The sequence below is a fragment of the Phacochoerus africanus genome, chromosome 11 (assembly GCF_016906955.1).
Source record: "Phacochoerus africanus isolate WHEZ1 chromosome 11, ROS_Pafr_v1, whole genome shotgun sequence".
Taxonomy (NCBI): Eukaryota; Metazoa; Chordata; class Mammalia; order Artiodactyla; family Suidae; genus Phacochoerus; species Phacochoerus africanus.
This window is the reverse complement of record NC_062554.1, coordinates 53,084,640-53,105,972: the sequence shown is the minus strand read 5'-3', so window position 1 is coordinate 53,105,972 and position 21,333 is coordinate 53,084,640. Positions and strand designations below refer to the sequence as shown.

Genomic DNA, 21,333 nt, shown 5'->3' with positions numbered 1-21,333 from the left:
TGACCGAACTTTTGTCAAGATCACCCTGGGACAGTGTGGAGGTTGGGGGAGAGGGTATTAGGTATTGTGACCCAAGCAAGAAATGATGAGGACATGAGCTGGGGGGAAGACTATTAAGGATGGAAAAGGAGAGGCAAATTCGAGAGAGATTTCAGAGCATTAGCCAGGATAGTTAGCAATGCCAGATGAAGGAGACTAAAACCCAGAAAGACATGTGGACTTTTGGCTTCAGTAATTGAACGGTGGTGCCATTCCCCACAATACGGGTTTTGCCTGTTTGGGACTTACCAGCATGCAGATGTTGGCCGAGTGCGTCTCCGTGGGTAGCATAGAGAATACCGTATACCAGCAAAAGCACACCCTGGGGAAGACCACCAGTTACAGCAGCAGCCAGAGAGAATGGGAGAAAGCCAGAAGAGAGCCCTGGAGGCCAACTTAGAATTTCTCTATTCCCCACCCAGTCTTATTTCTCTTTAGTATGTACCAATACCCATCACTGTGCTATGCACGTGTCCATTTATTGCCTGTCTCTCAACTAGAATGTAAACTCACTGGAGCGGGATTTTTATGTCCTTAGTGCTTTGACTAGGGCCTGGCACATCGTAGGCACTCAATACGGATTTTCTGAAAGCATGTTGAGCTGGAAGTGAGAAGCACACCCTTGAAAACTGGCACATGCCGGTCCTGTATTTACAAGACAGTTCTGCGCTTTGGCAATTATGTGCAGTTCTGCACTTTGGCCATTAGGTGGTGCATCGATGTGCGCGAGGAAGCTGGAGCCTGGAATGACACCGGGGCCCAGAACCTGACCGCAAGGCAGAATGACAAAAGTGAGAAATATGAGGATCTGAAGGGCAAAAATCATTCCTCCGCTCCCTTAGCACACATCTCTGATCACAAACTACAAGCCCGCCAATGCTTCCCCAAGCCCTCTGAAATCAGGCTGGGGGATGGTAATGCAGGGTCCTAATGCCTAGGGATAAAGGGTCTGGATGAAGGCTGGAGGGTTGATGGCAAAGGCTGTGAGGTGCTGCCCCAGCTTCATAGGCAGGTGTGCGCTCTGCTGACTAGTGAGTAAACCTGCATTTAAGTTCCAACTCTACCCCTTACCTGCTGAGTTATTTAGCTAAGTAATTTGCCCTCTCTGAGCCCCAGTTTCCTAATCATGACATAGAGATCCTAATAGCACCTATTTCAAATGGTACTTAGAATAAAACAAGAAGGCACCTTGGCCCAGTGCCATCCACATAAACAAAACTAAGTATTATTCTTAAAAAGTAGACATTAATAATCAGAGTTCCCATTGTGGCTTACCAGGTTAAGAACCCACCTAGTATCCATGAGGATTCAGGTTGAATCCCTGTACTCATTCAGTGGTGTTGCTGCAAGCTGCAGCATAGATGTCACAGCACATGTGGCCCAGATCTGGCATTGCTGTGGCTATGGTGTAGGCTGGAGTCTGCAGCTCCGATTCGACCCCTAGCCTGGGAACCTCCATATTCTGTGGGTGTGGCCCTAAAAAGGCAAGAAAAAAAAAGTAAACATTAATAATATTTGTCTAGCCCTTTACATATCTTCATATGATAAAGATAATTGTCACAACAACCCTGCAGGTGTCTTTATTGCCCCACTTCCCAGATAAGAGGGCTAATGTTGTCAGGTTAGATAACTTGCCCACAATCATACAGCTTGTAAAAGGATAGACTGAAGCCAGGTTCAGCTCAACAGACGCATATGGGATGTCCCCAGTCCCCGGAGCGGCAGGATCTCGGCCTGGTGGCAACAACCAGGATGGTTGAGATTGCAGGCTAGGGGAGACAAACACCTGCGGATCATTTCCATAGAAGAGGTGAGATATTGAGACAGAAAGATACCCAGAGTGATAGAGGCTCAAAGACAAAAATCCCTTGGTCCAACCAGGAGATTCCAGAAAGACCTTATGGACTGGGCAACACCTTAGCTAAATCTGGAAGAATGCCTAAGAGTGATCCAGAAAAGAAGGACTCCAGCATCCCAAGTTCAAGAACCACCCTGCGACGGAACCAGTTATGAAACACATTCATCCTGGAGTCTACCTTCAAATCCAGTATCCCATAGCAGTGCACTAGCCCAGGGAGTCACGAGGGAACAGGTGCCAACCAAGGGACCAAGGGCCCCATAGGTGTTCTCATTGTCCACTGAGCCTTTTCTCAAAGCTCTCATCAGTTTACAATCATCCGAGGAACCCCTGAGAGCAGTGGGGATTAGACATTAATGTAGATACAAATTATCTTGGACATTAATGTAGATACAAATTATCACAGATTCAGATTCAGGAGGTCCCATGGTGGACAAGTGTCTGGGTTTCTCATAAGCTCCCAGGTGACACAGAGGCTGCAGGTCTGTCCCAGGCACACACTTTGAGTAACCAAGTTCTCTTTATCCCCTCCAGGAGGGCAGGCTGTGTCTGGTTTTACTATGTATGTTCAGACTGTGACATAGAAGAGGCTGAAAGAAAGACAGGGAGGGGGAGTTCCCATTGTGGCTCAGTGGCAATGAACCTGACTAGTATCCATGAGGATGCAGGTTCTATCCCCGGCCTTATTCAGTGGGCTAAGGATCCGGCATTGCCATGAGCTGTGGTGTAGGTCACAGACTCAGCTTGGATCCTGTGTTGCTTTGGCTGTGGGATAGACCAGTAGCTGTAGCCCTGATTCGACCCCTAGCCTTGGACCATCCATGTGCCGTGGGTGAGGCCCTAAAAGAAAAAAATAAATACAAAGACATGGAGGAAGAGTAAAAGGAAAGGAAGGAAAGCTGGCTCCCTGTGCACCCAGGACATGGGAAGGAAGGTTCTGAAGGTGTGGGAGGTGTTGGTTAGGATGGGCCCAGAGGCGTCCCCTGCCCCTCCAGTCAGCTCCTCCACCCCCAGCACCAACTCGGCCCACTCCCAACCCTCCCCCACTCCCCGGGGCCCAGGGCTGAACGCTGATGCCAGGACCAGCACCTTTCATGACAAACCTCCTCTTTGCTCCAAGCCAGAAGCTCTCTGCCACCCTGCCTGGGATGCCCCTAACCAAGGCGCCTGGTGCTAACGAGAAATCAGGCCAAGAACCATCACCCCAAGTCCTCCCCACTCAGTCTTCCCCTCTCCAGAAATGGCAGGAAACAGCCAGGTCCCCCAGGTCCCACCATAATGAGTTCCTACACAGCTGCCCCAGCTGCCCATCCCACCCCAATACACACTCATCTGCCACCCCCAACTCTACCCAGCACCCCTCTACACACAGCATAAAAACTGCTGGCCCCAGAAGCAAATGTCCATGACAGACCACTCATCCAGGGATCTTTCACAGATTCATTCATAAACATTCACTGAGCAGCTACTGTATGCCAGCCACGGATCTGAATAAGGCCATACTGCAATGACCAAGACAGATAAGGTCTTTGTAAATTTTATTTTATTTGGCTTGTAGGGCTGCACCTGCGGCTTATGCAAGTTTCCAGGTTAGGGGTCGAATTGGAGCTGAAGTTGCTGGCCTACGCCACAACCACAGCAACATGGGATCCAAGCTGTGTTTGCTACCTATGCCATAGCTCAGGGCAACGCCAGATCCTTACGCCACTGAACGAGACCTGGGATCAAACCCACATCCTCATGGATCCTATTCAGGTTCTTAACCCGCTGAGCCACAACGGGACCTCCCAGGTAAGGTCTTTCTTTGTTGTCAGGGAGCCTTCTTTCCATAAGGGATGATAACAAACGAACCCAGGGATAAAGAAAAAAGAAGCGGGCTGGCGTGATGGAGAGTAATTGAGGGGCTGTTGAGCAGGGTGGCTGGGCCTCACTGAGGATGTGACATTTAAGCTGTACTGTCATTGACAGGAAGAAACTGGCAGGACAAGGACGCAGAAAAGAGCCTTCCAGACAGAAAGGCCGTGGGGGTGGGACGTGGTGAGGGTGAAATAGCTGGAACAGACCTGTGTCCCAGAGGCGGGCTGGGGCCTGGGTGCAGGTGCTTGTGGGTAATGGAGAGAAGTTCACCTTACGTCCTGGGAGCATCCAGAGGCCCTTGTCCCCCCGCCCCGGAGAGCTTGGAGCTGAGCAGGGACACCAGCAGACAGTGTTTTGAACAGACTGCTTGTGGAGAACGCACCGTGCACAAGGCGACCAAGACCTGGGCCTGCCCTCCACAGAGCTTGGCATCTAGGAGGTGCCCCGGAGCTATTGGGGGCCAGAGGACCACATGGCTGACCTCCCGACCAGTTCAGCTGCCACTGGTAACATGAGCTGCATGTCCGCACAGCTGACCTCTGTCAGCAGGTGTGTCCCATCGCCATGTCTGGAGAGCAGCCATCTAGGCTGACTGAGCATTTGGGAAATCCTGGCAGCCCAGAGGGGGCCCCTCAGGTGACCCACTGGAGTTTGGAGAAAACCCCTATCAGGCCACCTGGACCTGGTACTGAGGGCATTTCCCAGCCTCTCCGGGCAAACCCACACCAGGGTGTCAAAGGAGCTGCACCCAGAGGCAACAGGCTGTTCCAGAAGGAGGTGGAAGGCCTCTGGGCCCAGCTCCATTCTGCTCTCTGTCCAGTTGATGTCCTGTGGGAAGGACAGTCAGGTGGTCACCCCTAGCTTTTGCTCTGGTCCAGAAATCCAAGGCTTTCTGATCAGAGGAGCACTCCTTGGTGACAGCAGTGGGGCTGGTTCTATACAACTTTTCACCACAAAAGCCCTTGTTTCTGTGAAAGGGTGTAAAGAACCCTCATGCCTAAGAAAGGACAGCTTTACCTCCCAGCTGGAGCCGGGCAGCTCTCCCCTGGCCTCCTGGCCCCTCTGTCTGTGCCTCCCTGCCCGCCCCTCCACTCCAGCCCCCTTGCCCTTGGCAGCAGAGCTGGGAGAAGGTCCTCAGGGAATCCCTTCCACACAAGGGGAGCGGGTGCCCACCCTGCCCACCTCGCCGGTGGCACCATCCACCAGACTGGTGGCCAGAGAGGGGCAGAGCAAGGAGAAAGACCCCCAGACAGCTGCCTGGATCCCAGATGACAGGAGGGGAAACGGCAAAGAGCCAGCCACCCTGTGACTGTGGACCCCTAACTCACACGATGCGTCCCTGCCACGAGCAGCTCTGAGGAGACAGCCCCCCCCACTCCTGCCAGCCCTGTCCGAGGCAGGGTGGGATCCCCAGGCTGGCTTCCAGCTCTGGGGACCAACTTTGCCTGGGATCCGCACAGGTCCGCCCAGGCCTCAGTCACCCAACAGTTAATGCGTTTTTTTTCCTGACTGACAATAAGACAACACCAAAACAGTCAACTATTTTTATCTCCGGATTAATCACAAAAGGCTAACGCTTCCACCTTCCCTGTGATTAAAAATTAGGAGACCAAGCTCTATAGTGGTTCGGGATAATAACCAGTCCTGGGAGGGGGGTTATGAATAATGCATCTCCAGGCTCGGGCTGTTCCAGGCTTTCTCCCCTCCTGGCCCCTCAGCTCTGGGCCCCGGTCTGAATGGAGGGGTAATGAATCGCCCCCACCTCCCATCAGAGCCGCAGCTGCCAAGAGCCACTGTTGATTTCTATTCAGCCGGCTGGCCCCCAAACCTCCCCACTCCTCCCCCACCGCCCCCGCACATCAGCCCCATCCGCACCCCCTCCTACCCCATCTGGTGTGCACCGAGGCGAAGGCCGATCAATAATGCATGGTTACATGAATAACCAGCGCGATAACCACTTATTCAGGAAGATGTAATCAGGACCCATTCTGAGGATGTGTGTGTGTGTGTGTGTGTGTGTGTGTGTGTGTGCGCGCGCGCGCGCACGCATGCATGTGTGTGCCTGAGCACTCAAGCAGCACAGACCCACTCCCCTCTCCCCTCCTCTAACCCCATATCCCAAAACACAGCACTGAAGAAGCAGGAAGGAAGGGCCTGGCCCCTCACTGCCCTCGCACTTAGCAAAGGCCTCCTCTGCCTGTGATCACAGGAGGTTACGCTGAGCAAAGGCCCAGAGACAGTCCGTTCTCAAACCTGGTCACCCAGCAGAATCCTCTGGGACTTTAAAAAGCCCTGATGCTCGGGTCCACGTCCAGTGATGGGGGATTTAGCCAGTCAGGGTGTGGCCTGCAACGGGACACTTGAAATCTCTTCCAAACTGTTGTAAGATACAGCCGAGGTTGAGAACCCCTGTCTCAGGCCCCGTGAAATGTCAGTGCCAGGGGACCGGTCCAGGGGCCCTGCTGTACTTTCACCTTTTGTATCTGAGGAAATAAAACCAGGAAAAGGACGGCCTTCCTGCTTTGGCCTCTGATTTAGGGCACTTTCCATAATCACGCCCCACTTGAGAGGCCCACACATGCCATGGCCCCGTTCTTATTCCACTCCGGACGTTTCAGATGGTTCTTTCCAGGGTCCCTGGCGCTTGGGCAAGCTCAGCCTGAGCGCCTTCATCCTGGGCGGCTGGCGAGGAGAAAGCTGCCACCACAAAGGGAGGGAACAGGAGCCCCAGCCCAGCCCTCCCTCCTGGAAGGGCTGCCCAAAGCCCCCGAGACAAAATCCCCTCCTGGCACTGTTGCACCCACCCCCATCCATGGAAAGCCCTCATTAGCTTCCCTGTGGCTCTCTGGCCGCTCAGCACCCAGGAGGCCACAGGCACTAATGACGGGGTAGAGGGCTGGCAGGGGAGGGGGGCTGCATTTATGGTCCAGCCCACACCCACCATCTGCCTGCACCCAGGGCCCCCTAGGAGGTTGGGCAGGGTTGAATGAGGCTGACTTCCTCCCTGGGCCAGGATCCTGGCAGGGTCTGGGGGCTGATGAGAGCAACTTGGAAGCCCTGAAGGGTTTTTTTTTTTCCCTCGGGAAATAGAACCTTGGGAGTTGGCACTCACTGGGCTGTTGTTCTGAACTAGGCCTCCTGGGGGCCAGGGAAGGACCAGGGAGAGCCATAGCTGAAGGTGCTGCTGCCTCAGTCCTTACTTGGCCTCAGAGTCTCCTGCAGTTTCCTGAGGAACCTGGAGGCAGGCGAAGGAGGCCCAGGGAGGGAGAGAAGCCAGGCAGGTTGTGGGAGGTGCCCTGAGGAGGTGGGAGTGGCCTAGAAAGCTGAGCTGCTAGGTCAGGCTGCCTGGAGCTACCGCCTCCCCAGCCCACAGGCACAGAAGCCTGTACAGGGCTCCGCTGGAAGGATGGACTCTCTCTGGCTGCTGGGCAAAGGACCCCAACTCCTCACCCAGTGAACCCTTCATCCTTTCCCTGAGCAAACACGCAGTTCAGCCCTCCCCAAGACTCCCAAGCTGACAGGCCAGCCTCTCCCAGGGGAGGAAGATCTGCCTGGGATTCCTCAGTTGGTCTCCAGGGAGCCCTGCCCTTCCTGGCTTGTCGGGAAGGAGAGGCAGGAAACAAGGGCCTGAGACCCTCATGCATCCATGGCTAGAACATTGGAAGAGGCTCTGTGACCTCAGGCCAGTCACATAACTTCTCTGGGCCTCTTCTCCAAACAATGGTCATCCATCTTCATAACGGTGCACCCTGCATCCCATGGTTGTCGTGGGGATCAAAGGCATGACTGCATTGAAGGAGAAAAGGTTTATGGCGCTCCCATCAGGCACTGGGCTCTGTGCTGGATGCTGCGGGAGACGCCCCTCCGTGGCACCCCCCATCTCTCAGTGGGGACCACACTGCTGTGAAATGGACTGGAAGGACCAGGCAAGAGAGATTCATTCCAGCTCCGAGATGAGGGAGTTGGAATAACATGCTAAGGAGATGCCCAGCATAGCACAGCTCCCTAAAACGCTGTGTCCGCCTTGAAGGCAGCAGCCAGCCTGGTGCGCCAAATGTCAGGGGACCTGCTTCCATCCCTGGCTCTGCCAATCATTCACTCTGTGACCTTGAGCAAGTCATTTCATCCTGCTGAGCCTCGGTTTCCAGATCCATGTAATTGGGACAGTAATATTTGCCTCGAAAGACTGTTGTGAGGATTAAATCAGATGACAGATGTGTCAGCGCTTTGCTTTAAAAGAGGGAGCAAGAGAAAGAGAGAGGGAAGTTAAAAAGAAAGATATGATCGGAGTTCCTGTTGTTCAGTGGTAACGAACCTGACTGCTATCCATGAGGACGCGGTTCCACTCAGTGGGTTAAGGATCTGGCATTGCTGTGAGCTGTGGTATAGGTTGCAGATGTGGCTCGGATCCCACATTGCTGTGGCCGTGGTATAGGCCAGCGGCTACAGCTCTGATGATTCAACCCTTAGTCTGGGAACTTCCATATGCCAAGGGTGCGACCCTAAAAAAAAAAAAAAAAAAAAAAAAGAAAAAAAGAAAAAAAAAGTAAAGAAAGAAAAATATGATCCAGACAGCAGAGCCGTGCTTTCCGATCTGCAAATTGCAGCTAATGATGCCTGGCCTGTCCCCTCATGGGCTGCCGCAGGATGAGATGGTGACATGAGCGTCCTCTGCAAATAAACACGCGAGGCATATGTCAGGGATTACTGCTGTGGTTGCTGTTACTGTTGTAGTACAAGGGATTATACATTTTATTAAGGAATGATAATTACTGTTTGGCATCAGCTCCATAAAATCCACCCAGCCCTGCCCGAGGGGAGAGGCACCCTCAGCCTGACCTCTGCGTTCCTCTCCCTGCAGTGCCGCCAGACGACCCCGTCATCCTGGGGGGGCCTGTCATCAGCCTGCGGGCCGGGGACCCCCTCAACCTCACTTGCCATGCAGACAACGCCAAGCCTGCAGCCTCCATCATCTGGTTGAGGAAGGGAGAGGTCATCAACGGGGCCACCTACTCCAAGGTAGGTGGGGGGGACAGGAGGGGAGGGGGCTGCACGGAAGAGGCCGTTCTCCCCACCTCTCTGCTGCTCTTGCTCTCTGTATATGACTTTCTATTGATTTTTGTTTCTGGCTCTTTGTCTCTCTCTCTTTCTCTTTCTTTTTCTCTCTCTTTTACCCTGTCACTTTCTCTCTCATGACCATGACCCATTTCTGTCCCTCTTCCTGTCTCTCTTTCCTGGGGTTATACCTGGGCTTGGTAAAGGACCTGAAGGATAAAGGATGGTCGCAGGAGGACAGAAGTGGCCCGGGCCTAGGGTTGCCAGATAAAATACAGGATGCTTGGCTGAGACAACGAATATCTGTTTAGTGTATGTCCCAAATATTGCATGGGGCATAAGTGTGGGCCATATTTATACTAAACATTATTCATTGTTTATCTGAAATTCAAATTTAACTGATGTCTGTATTTTTATTTGCTCAAACTGAACACCTTCCCAGGGCTACCAAGTGAGGCTATTAAGGTTCTTTCTGTCCCAGGTGCCTGGCTCAAGCCAGGGATGGCTGAATACAGCCCATAATCCCTTACCAAGCCCTGCACCCTGTTGTGCCTACCTGCTGGATGCTTTACTCTAATTCACACCGGTTCTGGAGGCTGGAAGTCCACGATCAAGGTGCTAGCAGGGTTGGTTTCTGGTGACAGCTCTCTTCCTGGCCTATAGATGGTGGCTTTCTCACTGTGCCCTCCCATGGCCTTTCCTCTGTGTATTCAGAAGGGATCTCTGATGTCCCTTCCTCTTCTCATAAGGACACCAATCCCATTGGATTAGGGCCCCATCCTTATGACCTCGTTCAACCTTGATCACCTCTTTAAAGTCCCTATGTCCAAATATGGCCCCAAGGGGAGTCGAGGCTTCACAGTATGAATTCCAGGAATTTGGCAGGGGGGGACACAATTTATATATAATGGGGGCCTGCCAGTTCTGACAAGCCCCGTGTGACTTGGGGCACATGGAGAAGGCTGGATGATCCAGTGGTGCTTGCACAGAGCTGGCTCCAGGGACTGTCAGATTATGGGATTATTGGCTGGATTCAGCCATCCTGGCCTGAGCCAGGCACCTGGGACAGAAAGAACCTGCTGCCCCCTCTCTCCCCAGGACCATAAATGCCACTGACCTAGGCAGGTCTGAAGGCATAGAAGTCCCAGATAGGCTAGGAATAAGGGGCCCCAGGGCAGGAGCAGCTCAGAGAGAGACGGAGACACAGAGAGAATGAGAGAGATGGAGAGGGCACCCAAGTGCACACACCATCAAGTAGGGTCCAAAGTCCACAGAAGCAATCCCGCAGGGCAGCCTTGACAGCCCTTAGGGCTGAAGCCTCAGTCTTTGTCACATCATGGGTGGTTACACCTGTGGGCTCAGGATCTGGGCAGCCTCCATTTGAATCCAGGCTGCCACCTTCTAGCTCTGTGACCGTGGGTCAGCTACCTAACCGAGTTGTGCCTCAGTGTCCCTATCCATACAATGGGAGCAATGGCACCTTCCTCAAAGGATGGTGAGGCTTGAATGAGCAAAGTACCTGGCAGAGTGCATCACTCCACAGAAGCACTGCCTGTCCCTCACTTGATCCACCCAGGTCCCTGGGTGCACCCCGCCATCCACATTTCCTGGATGAGAATGTCAGTGTCACAGTGTCACAGTAGAGCAGGCCTGGGTCCTATAAGCCTGGATACAAATCTGTGTTCATCACATATTACAGTAAACTCATCTCTCTGCCTCAGTTTTACCCCACCTGCCAAATGGGGTGATGGTAACCACAGATGCCTGTTAGAACCTCTGGGCGACTTAAAAGGGAAAATGGGAGTCCTGCTGTGGCGCAATGGGTTAAGAATCCAATTCCCCTCATGGCTCAGCAGTAACAAACCTGACTAGTATCCATAAGGACTCAGGTTCCATCCCTGGCCTCACTCAGTGGGTTAAGGATCCAGTATTGTCATGAGCTGTGGTGTAGGTTACAGACATGACAGATCTGGCATTGCTGTAGCAGTGGCATAGGCCAGCAGCTGCAGCTCCAATTCAACTCCTAGCCTGGGAACCTCCATATGCCTCAGGTGTGGCCCTACAAAGACGACAAAAAAAAAAAAAAAAAGAATCCAACTGCAGAGCCTTGGGTTGCCATGGAGAAATGGATTTGAGCCCCAGCCCAGTGCAGTGGGTTAAAGGAGCCAGCATTGCTGCAACTATAGCACAGTTTGCAGCTGCAGCTTAGATTCGATCTCTAGCCCAGGAACTTCCATATGCTGCCGGTGTGGCCACAAAAAAGGGAAAATGTGTTGAAAGCAATCCATAAAGAGCCTGGCTTAGAGCCAGGGCCTCGTAAATGTTCACTAGCATTACTGGGTCCTTCCTCCTAGAGCCCTGCCTCACCCAGCCTGTCCCCCCTCCTCAAGGTCACACAGCAGCCCAGGTTCCATTTAGCTCCTCACTGTGGCCAGCGGAGGGAAGGACAAGCTGGTGGGAGGGAGGGTGGCACGACAGGACGGTTATGCCCCTTGCCCTGGGAGAGCTGGGAGGAGGACCTCCCTCCCGCCAGCGCCCAGCACCTGAAACACACGGCCTCCTGAGCCCTCATGACCTGCGTGCTTGGGTGGAGCTGCAGAAGCCGGGGAGTGGGTGGCAAGGCCCCAATCTCTCCAAGTCCTTTCTTCCTAGACACCCAGCCTCAGGCTACGTGGCATGACTCAGGAAGGCCAGCACACACACAGACCAGGGGAGGCAGGACAGGCTGTGGCAGAGGACAGGGGACAGTAGGCTGAGGCCAGAGAGGAGTCTTCCCCAGGGGCCAGATTCCTGCTCCATCTGCTCCTCCCCCAGCTGCTGCCATGTCAAGGGATGGGGCCTTGACCCCGAAGGGGGACAGGAAGGAGGGTCACTTGGTCTTGGGGAACCCAGTCTTGTACATCCTCGCCTTACCCTCCAGCCCTACCCCTCTGCATCCTCCAGCTTCATACCGCTTCCTGCCCGAGGGGCCACCCACCCACCCTCCGCCAGGACCACATGCGTCTTCAGGGCTCAGGCGAAAAGAAGCTCTGGGACAGCACCCCTCAGGGCCCTCACTGGGCACAGCGATGCAGCCTTTCCCCACCCATCACCCAGCACCATGCGCCCCCCCCACCCCCATTCCATGTGTCCATCTTAGGGGCCGAGAGGCTCCACCCAGTGAGCAGCTGCCACTCATCCCCACCGTCTTTTTTTTTTTTTTTTTTGCTTTTGCTTTTTAGGGGCCACACCTGCAGCATATGGATTTGACCTCTAGCCTGGGAACCTCCATATGGAGTTCCCTGGCCTTGCTCAGCGGGTTAAGGATCCGGCGTTGCCATGAGCTGTGGCGTAGGTCACAGATGAGGCTCGGATCCTGCATTGCTGTGGCTCTGGCATAGGCCGGCGGCTACAGCTCCGATTGGACCCCTAGCCTGGGAACCTCCATATGCCGTGGGTGCTGCCAGCCTATGCCACAGCCACAGCAGCAACACAGGATACAAGCCACATCTGCAACCTACACCACAGCTCACAGCAATGCCGGATCCTTAACCCGCTGAGCAAGGCCAGAGATCAAACCCACAAACTCATGGTTACCAGTCGGATTCATCTCCTCTGCGCCACAATGGGAACTCCATCCTCACCTTCTTTGTGAAAAGCATCCCTATGGCCCCAGGGCAAAAGACTGGACTGCAGGGTTTGGGGCCAAGGTACTGAGTACATCTCCTCCTTCTCTGACAGCCCCTAATTCCAGTCATGTGACAACAGGCCCCAACAGAGTCCCCAGGCAGCTTTAAAAAGGGGAAACAAAAGAGATGATTTTAAAAAAAATTAAAGGACACAGCAGGTGGGCTAGGTGAGTGAGGACAACGAAAAGAGGAGGCCTGGTTGCCAGGCAATCAGGCCACTCAAGCCCTTTCTGGGCTGTTTGCATATCAATGAACATCCCATATTCAGCTCCCAGACTGGGGCACCTGCCCACTGCATTCTCTCCAAACCTCCACCCTCCCTCACCTGGGGTCACCAGGCCTCCCATCTCTTGGGGCTCAGCCAGGCTCTCTCTCACCCAGCTGAAACCCCTGGGGCTTTGGAAAGAGCAGAGTGGGGGCAGCTGCCCACACTGGACAGCTGCACACAGGATGCTGTCTGTGCACCCACCTCGGCCAGCCCAGCACCTCGCCCCCCAGGCCAGTGCCCATTGGTTGCCAAGTGCCTGCCCTCAGGGGTGGGACAGGGAGGCTGGGTGCACAGACAGGGAGGAGCAGGGGGCAGGCAGGGTCCAGAAGAGAGCTGCAGGCCTCCCACAGCCACTGGGACAGTCAGGAAAGCTGTTTGGAAGCAGTCAGTGGATCAGAGGCCTGTGGACACGCACACAGGCAGAGAGTGGAAGCCCGGCCAGCTAGCCTTCTGCCCTGGCGCCTCCACCCCTATGCAGGTGAGGTGTGTACACCCCGCTCCTGGTCCACGTCTGCACACACAGGCAGGACCCCCAGGAGCTGCCATGGGGGTCACACTACTGCCCACCTAGCTGGAGGAAGGGTGGCCCCAAGCCTTGGAGGTGGAGGTGTCACTAAGGATAACTCACCATGAATAATCTGCTTACCCTCCCTGAGCTGATGAGCCTGCTCAAGAAGGTTTCTGAAGCAGCAGGTGGGGGCTCCACCTAGGTGTGTCTCCAGAGCCAAGGTCAGGGGAGGGAAGCCCAAAGAAGGTTCAGGAAGGACAAGGATGAGGAAGTGAGGCCACAGTGTCCCAGGGCTTCATTTGCATTTGAGAAAAGGGAAGTTTTATGAGAAAGGAATGAAGAAAAAGAAAAGGAAGGAAAGGTGAGGAGAAGGAACAAAGGAAGGAGGAAAACAGGGTGAAAAAAGGAAGGCCCCGCCCTTTACCAGCCTGGCTCCCTCCCCAGGAACACGCTGGGCCTCGTCCTGGAGCTGGGGACCCTGGGCCAGGTGCCCAGGGCCTCCCCTGCGGAGCGGGCACTGAGCTTTCCCCTGGTTTAATGAACACATCTCCCCTTCTCTAATTAGGTGGAACAAACAACTTGAACCAGAATTTTTATTTCCCAGAAAAGCACACACCCAGACACAGTAAATATGTCATTAATCATCATTCAGAAGCGAGGAGCACCCTGGGTGTGGGGAGCAGGCAGGAGTCAGGGGCCTAATTAGGAGCTCGGGCCCTGGCTCCCCTCCCACCAGCACCCAGATGGCCCTGCTCCCCTCCACCCTCTGAGCAGATCAATCTGAGTGTTCCTGGCAGAGTAAAATTTATGTAAATGTCCCTTGTTAGCACCACGGAAAAGTAAAGGAAGGTGGGGGGGGAGGAAGCAGAATATGACCCCCTCCGCACCTCCTCCAACCCAGCCCCAAGGTCTTATTTTTCAACCAGGAAATTGTTCTTATTATCTCCTGGCTATTTATAGACAGATGAGGTCTGTGGAGGAGCCCAGAGCCAGCCCGTTACTATGGTGCAGCTCCCAGCTGCTCCCAAGCAGGGCTCTGGGCTAACCGCACCCCCATCCCAAGCCCCAGCCCCCGGTTGCTGGCCTCCAGTTTAGCCCCCTGGCCTGGAGTCAGTGCTGAAGATCCTCACCCCACCGGCTCCCGGGACTGACCATCCTCCTCGACCCCCTCTCCAAGATGACTCCGCTCAGGGCTGAGCCCACCACCCACGTCCTGAGAAAGAATAGGCACGGAGCCAGCCTGGGCCCAGGCAGCTTTAGAACAGAGGAGAAACACTCCGGGGCTGCTGCCCGGCTGTGTGCCTCGCCACCGTGTCCGAGTCTGGCTTGGTCTACAGCAGGATGCATGGTTCTGGTTCGAGGCTCAGGTCCTGTTCTAGAGCTGGAGGCCACTGAAGTGAGCACCCAGAGCTGGGCTCCAGTTGCCTACCTGTCACTTAAGTCACTTAATTGTCTATTCCCACCCTTTTTTTTTTTTTTGGCTTTTTTAGGGCTGCACCTGCAGCATGTGGAGGTTCCCATTCTACTAGGGATAGAATCAGAGCTGCAGCTGCCAGCCTAGGTCACAGCCACAGTAACACCAGATCTGAACCGTGTCTTCAACCTACACCACAGCTTATGGCAGCACCAGACCCTTAATCCACTGAGCAAGGCCTCATAGATACTCATTGGGTTCATAACCTCGTGAACCACAATGGGAACTCTCCAATTGTTTTCACCTTTAAGTGGAGATCACACAACCTGCTGTCAGGGTCTCAGGAAGCTGTGTTGACAGGGTTGTGAGCTCAGGCTCACCACTCTCAAGTGGAAAGCCCAGGCCAGCCCTGCAAGTTCCTGACTCACTTTGAGTTTCTTTTTTTTTTTTCTGTCTTTTTGTCTTTTTAGGGCCACACCCATGGCATGTGGAGGTTCCCAGCCTAGGGGTCTAATCAGAGCTGTAGCTGCTGGCCTACGCCACAGCCATATCCACAGCAACACCAAATCCTAGCCACGTCTGTGACCTACACCACGTCTCACGACAACGCCGGATCCTTAACCTGCTGTGCGAGGCCAGGGATTGAACCTCGTGGTTCCTAGTCAGTTCGTTTCTGCTGCACCACGAGGGGAACTCCTCTTGACTCACTTTGAACTCAGTTTTCTCTTCTGTTATTTAGGAGACAAGGCTCCCTTCTTTCCAGGGGTTAGAGATTAGAGATGATGTTGAGGTTATTTTCTGGGAGGTTTTGAGGAAGTGAAGTCTGTTCCTCTACTCCTTGGCTCCAGTCATGGCAAAGTAAGACTGTGTCCAGCACCTCCACCCCACAGGGTCAAGTTCCTTCCTGGAGTCCGCTGAGCAAGTCCTGTCCCCCAACCCCAAGAAGTGGTCCTCCTAAAAAGAATATATATACATTTTCAAAAAGTGGCCCTCCTGCCCAGGCACCTCCCCAACATGCAACCACCTTCATGGGCTGCCAGGGAGCTCAAGGCGCAGGGCATCATACTGTCAGGGAAGTAGCTGGAAAGGGGCGCAGGGGAGGGAGGGTAGCAGTCGTGGTGGGGAGTAGCCACCCTGAGGAGTGACCTCTAAGTTGCATGGAAATCAGGAGACCTTTTGACGTGCGTTCATTTCCAGGGCTGCTGTGACCAAGTTTTGTAGCATGGTTCTTCAAACAACCAAAATGTGGAGTTCCCGTCATGGCACAGTGGAAACGAATCTAACTAGGAACCATGAGGTTGCGGGTTTGATCCCTGGCCTCGCTCAGTGGGTTAAGGATCTGGCATTGCCATGAGCTGTGGTGTAGGTCACAGATGCAGCTCATATCTTTGCATTGTTGTGGCTGTGGTGCAGGCCGGCAGCTGTAGCTCCGATTCCACCCCTAGCGTGGGAACCTCCATATGCCATGAGTGCGGCCATTGCAGATGCTTGAAGTCTGGAATCAAGGTGTGGGCAGGGCTGGGCTTCCTCCAAAGGCCCCCGGAAGGCTCTTCCTGCCTCCTCCAGTTCGTGCTGGCTCTCGGCATTCCTTGGCTTGCTGAAGAATCATTCCAATCTCTGCTTCCTTCCCATGGTCTCCTTCCTGTGTCTCCCCATCTTCTCCTCTTCCTACAAGGACACTAGCCAGAGGGCCCACTCTACATCCAGGATGATCTTGTCTCAAGATCATTAGCTATGGGTTCCAGTTGTGGCGCAGTGGAAGCGAATCCAACTAGTATCCATGAGGATTCAGGTTCGAGGCCTGAGTCGGGGATCCGGCATTGCCATGACCTGTGGTGTACATCACAGATGCGACTCGGATCCTGCATGCTGTGGCTGTGGTATAGGCCAGCAGCTGTAGCTCCAATTCAACCCCTAGCCTGAGAACCTCCATATGCTACAGGTACAGCCCTAAAAAGCAAAAAGAAAAAAAAAGCTCCTTAACTAATTACTAATTATGAAACTAAGTCCCTATGTCCAAATACGTTCACATGCTAAGGTTCTGGGTGGACATGAATTGCTAGGGGAGGATGCTATTCAACCCACTCCAGGACCCTCTTACTTAGGTCACCACCAACTTGAAGTGAGTTTGGTCAAGCTGCATAGCCTCCCTTGATCACACCTGTTTTGTCCCCTGTCAAATGGAAGATAACAGTGTCTGTCCTGTCTGTGGCTCAGTCAGAGCTTCGATGAGCTCAGGACGTGAAGTGATTTGAAAGCTGAAAGGGTTTATACAGTTGAAGTAATGAAATAGTCAGTGTGCACAGATTCTGCGCACACCCCCACCCCAGCCCTGCCCTTACCCCATCCCCCAAACCTCACCCCTTCTCCAGCCTGGGTCACAGCACCCGTCTGTGGCCCCCATCTCCCACAGACCCAGAGACTCCCTGGACCAGAGGCAGAATGGTTACAAGTTCATGTCTACATAGGACCTGCAGCCTGGTTTCCATCGGGCCCAGCCTGGTTTCTCTTATGCGTCGGGGTCGGCAAGTCCAGGCTGATTTTCACCCATGCTGGAGAACTTTCTAGTTCCTTTCTCCTCCCGCAGCCAGGCACTCGGAGCCAAGGGTAACTCCCCAGATTGCATAGAGACAGGCGCCCCTGGGTGTCCTGAGCTGACCCACCTCCATCCACGACTCTCCCTCCTCCTGTCCGAGGCTGGCTCGGGACCTTCCTGCCCACCCAAGCCATCCCGGCCGAGTGATGAGTAACTGGGCCCTTCTCTCCCACTTTAGACCTTGCTTCGCGACGGCAAGCGCGAGAGCATCGTGAGTACCCTCTTCATCTCCCCCGGCGACGTGGAGAACGGGCAGAGCATTGTGTGCCGAGCCACCAACAAGGCCATCCCCGGCGGGAAGGAGACCTCCGTCACCATCGACATCCAGCGTGAGTAGTCACCCGACCCGGCCAGGCCCAGCCCGGGCCAGGGACCTCCCGGGCCCTCTGCCAGGAGCATGGGTCAGAGGCAGGGGAATAGCCAGCCAGAGCCACAGCCTGCAGGATGGCTAGAGGCAGGAACCGGGTTCGTCAGCTCTGGGGACTGGCGGGTGTGTATGTACAGGTACTCAAGGGACCACCTTGTCTTCCTTACTATCACAGGTGAGGGTGACAATCTTAATAACCAGACAGATGAGGAGTTTTGGTTGTGGCTCTGCGGGTCACGAACCCGACTAGTATCCAAGAAGATGCCAGTTCAATCCCTGGCCTCGCTCAGTGGGTTAAGGATCTGGTGCTGCATGAGCTGTGATGCAGGTTGTAGACATGGCTTGAATCCCGTGTTGCTGTGGCTGGGGTGTAGCTGTAGCTCCAATTCGACTTCTAGCCTGGGAACTTCCATATGCCGCAGGTGCAGCCCTAAAAAGCAAAAAAAAAAAAAAAAATCTGATAGGCAAGAAATAGGTTTATTAAGATAGGATGCTTCTGAGAGGTGCAAGCAGGCAGGCAAGGAGGCTCTGCCAAAAAAAACTTTTTTTAATTAAAAAAAAATAAGACAGATAAGAATCCTTTGCAAATGACATGTTCAAACCACATTTCCACTCCTAAATAAGGTCGAACTTCCACACCAACCAATAGGTGGTCAGCCCCGTCCTGCTGGCCCAGTCAGGCCACCTCCCCACCTGCTGTGGAGAGGAAGCCAGGGTGAAAATGCTGGGAACAGAAGGGCACTCAGGGCTCCAGAGTGGGGACACAGCACCAGGCCCTGTAGAGAATCGTGGGGCCTGGCTTGGGGAAGGAGAGAAGAGGAAAGAGGCTCCGGTGGCTCAGCAGGTTAAGGTTCCAGCATTGTCACTGCTGTGGCTGTGGTTACTGCTATGGTACAGGTTTGATCCCTAGCCCGGGAACTTCTGCATGCCATGGGCACAGCCAAATACAAGGAGAGAAGAGGAAGAGGAATCAAAGAATCATCACTCAGCCCATCCTTTGCACATATTATCTCATGTAATCTTTACAGCGACCATTGGGAGTAAGTATAACTGTGGTCCCATCTGGAGAAACTGAAGCACGTCCACACCAGAAGCCCTTAGCCAGCATCACTTATTACAATTCATGTAAACAAGGATGATGCTTTAAAACCCCACCAGCGGAGTTCCCATTGTGGCTCAGCGGTTAACGAATCCGACCAGGAACTATGGGGTTGCAGGTTCGATCCCTGGCCTTGCTCAATGGGTTGGGGATCCAGTGTTGTCATGAGCTGTAGTATAGGTCGCAGATGCGGCTTGGATCCCACAGTGCTGTGGCTCTGGCATAGGCTGGTGTCTACAGCTCCAATTCGACCCCTAGCCTGGGAACCTCCATATGCCGCGGGTGTGGCCCTAGAAAAGGCAATAAATAAACAAACAAATAAATAAATAAAAAGAATCTGCTTATTAAAAAAAAAAACCCACCAGCATCGCATCCCAAAATTCCCTAAAGGAGACTCCTAAAGGTCTAAAATCTCTCTCAAGTGTCTGTCATTCCTTGGGAACAAAGACGAGCTCAACCAGGGACCCAGCGCCTCCCTCTCGGTACTGGACTGGTTTAGGTTGGAAGTATTAGCGCTCGGAAATGAACTTTCCTTCTCTCGACCCCTCCCCTCCCTGCCTTGGAGAACGATGCCACCACGTGCTGGGGGCTTTGGCCAGAGGCTCTGAAGGACAGGCCAGAGCTGCAGGCTGGTGGTCCTTTCCTCCTTGTTATATTACTCACTTCCAGTCTAATCTGTGTAGAAACACCTCCCAGCAGCCCTGGCTCATCTCAGGCCCTAGATTCTGTACTCCACATGGCCCTTTGGGGACCTGGGGTCTGGAGTCCCAGGGTTTCCAGAGCCCATTTGGAAGCCAGAGAGCAGACTTCCCTCAGCGTTTGGAATCCTAGCAGGCTCTGTGCAGGTTCCAGGGGGCGGAAGAAACTGTTGAAACCCTCAGATGGGCTTGCTGTGGACACCCAGGCACAACAGCTGAGGCATTTGAAAAGATTTCGGATTCTTGACCTTCAGCAGCTATTAACAACCCCTCCCCATCCACCCCAGCCAGGGAGGGTGGGCGGGGCTCTTCCATTCCTCACCCAGTGAGAGCCAGGGGCATCAGGGCTGGGACCAGGGTCATGGGAGGGAGGTGCTCTCTCTGAAGGTCCTCTAAGTTCAAGGTCGCCCTAAGAGAGGTTCCTCCCTCCCCAATGCCAGGGCAGGCCCTGGGTCTTCACACCCGCCTGCTTCTTGCAGCAGCCACAGCACAGAGCAGCAGGCCAGCTGTGGAGGGGAAGCAAGATGCCAGGAGGGGGTGCTAGTCCACCATCCAGAGAGGCTGCACAACCCGTGAGCTGTGCAGGCCTAAGTTGTCACCTCACCCCCAGGGACACCCGTGTCTGATTTGATTGAATGGCATCCAAGCACTCTTCTTGCCCTACAATTGACTGTGAATCCAAGCTCTCTCCAGACACAAGCCGAATCTGGGGGGAATGAGAGTGGGAGACACAAGACATCCAAGGTGCCACTTGTGGCCACTGAACAGCCCTCCCTCCTCAACCCCACCCATCCCCAGCAGGTCAGGAGGCTGAGGCTGGGACCCCCACAGAAGAAACCGCCTGGTCGGCTCCTGGGCCCTGGCAGGAGAGACCCAGAGGAAGCAGTACTTCTGCCCCAGCCTGTTGTCCATCACACAAGCAGAAAGTCATCATCAGGACAACTATTCAAACACATTCTTGGAAATGCACTTTAATGAGATGATCCATTTACCAGGGCACAAAGACAGCAGAATGCCCTGGAGGAGGATACCAGCCTTGCCAAGTCTCTGGGCCTTCCTGGCCTCCTTTCCAGGGATGACTCAGCCAGCAGAGGAGGGAGACATCGGAAATGAGGTCAGAGTGAGGCTGAGAACCCAGGTGCGGTGTGTCCTAGATGGGCCCCTGTCCAAGGCAGGTCAGGGGCGTGGTTAAAGCCACAGCATTGGAGTTCCCACTGTGGCTCGGTGGTAAGGAACCTACCTAACTAGCATCCATGAGGACGCAGTTTCGATCCCTGGCCCACTCAGTGGGTTAAGGATCCGGTGCTGCTGTGAGCTGTGGTGTAGGTCTCAGACTCAGCTTGGATCTGGCGTTGCTGTGGCCATGGCATTGGCTGGCCAGCTGCAGCTCTGATTCAACCCCTCACCTGGGAACTTTTATATGCCGCAAGTAAAGCCCTAAAAAAATAAATAAATAAAGCCACAGCATTCCCCCTGGTTTGAATTCTGGCTCTGCCACTTACTGAGGGATGCCGACCTAGTCATTTAACCTCTTTGCGCCTCCGTTTCCTCATCTGTACGTGGAGGTAACAGTGCTCGGCTCATACGCTGGCTGGAGGGATTAGAGTAAATCATTTCAGTGGCGACCCTGGCAGAGTGCCTGGCCCCTGTCAACTGCTGTGCACAGTCACAAGGGTGTGGCTGCCCCTCCTCATCCCCCCACAGCCCCAAAAGAGAGAGTCTCCATCCGTCCGTGCCTCCCCACTCCTGAAAGCGTCTGCCCGTGCCTGCCCAGCAAAAGAGCGTGCTCTCTCCACCTCCGCCCTCTTGCTCTCCCCAGGCCCCCATTTCTTCCTTTGTTCATTCAATACACATCCAGCTGTTTGCCGTGGACACCGCGGGCTGGATCAGAGCTGCCTTTGCAAAC

At 54.1% G+C, this 21,333-nt stretch overlaps 1 protein-coding gene across 2 annotated transcripts in view; it reads left to right on the top strand.

The window, feature by feature from the left end:
- Nucleotides 1-21,333, top strand: part of KIRREL3 (kirre like nephrin family adhesion molecule 3) — a 575,068-nt gene that overhangs the window by 522,512 nt on the left and 31,223 nt on the right. For both annotated transcript variants that reach the window (XM_047754084.1, XM_047754083.1), the window contains exons 6-7: nucleotides 8,616-8,773; nucleotides 17,442-17,592. In XM_047754084.1, the coding sequence (XP_047610040.1) occupies nucleotides 8,616-8,773; nucleotides 17,442-17,592 (309 nt within the window). The remainder of the gene's footprint in view (nucleotides 1-8,615; nucleotides 8,774-17,441; nucleotides 17,593-21,333) is intronic.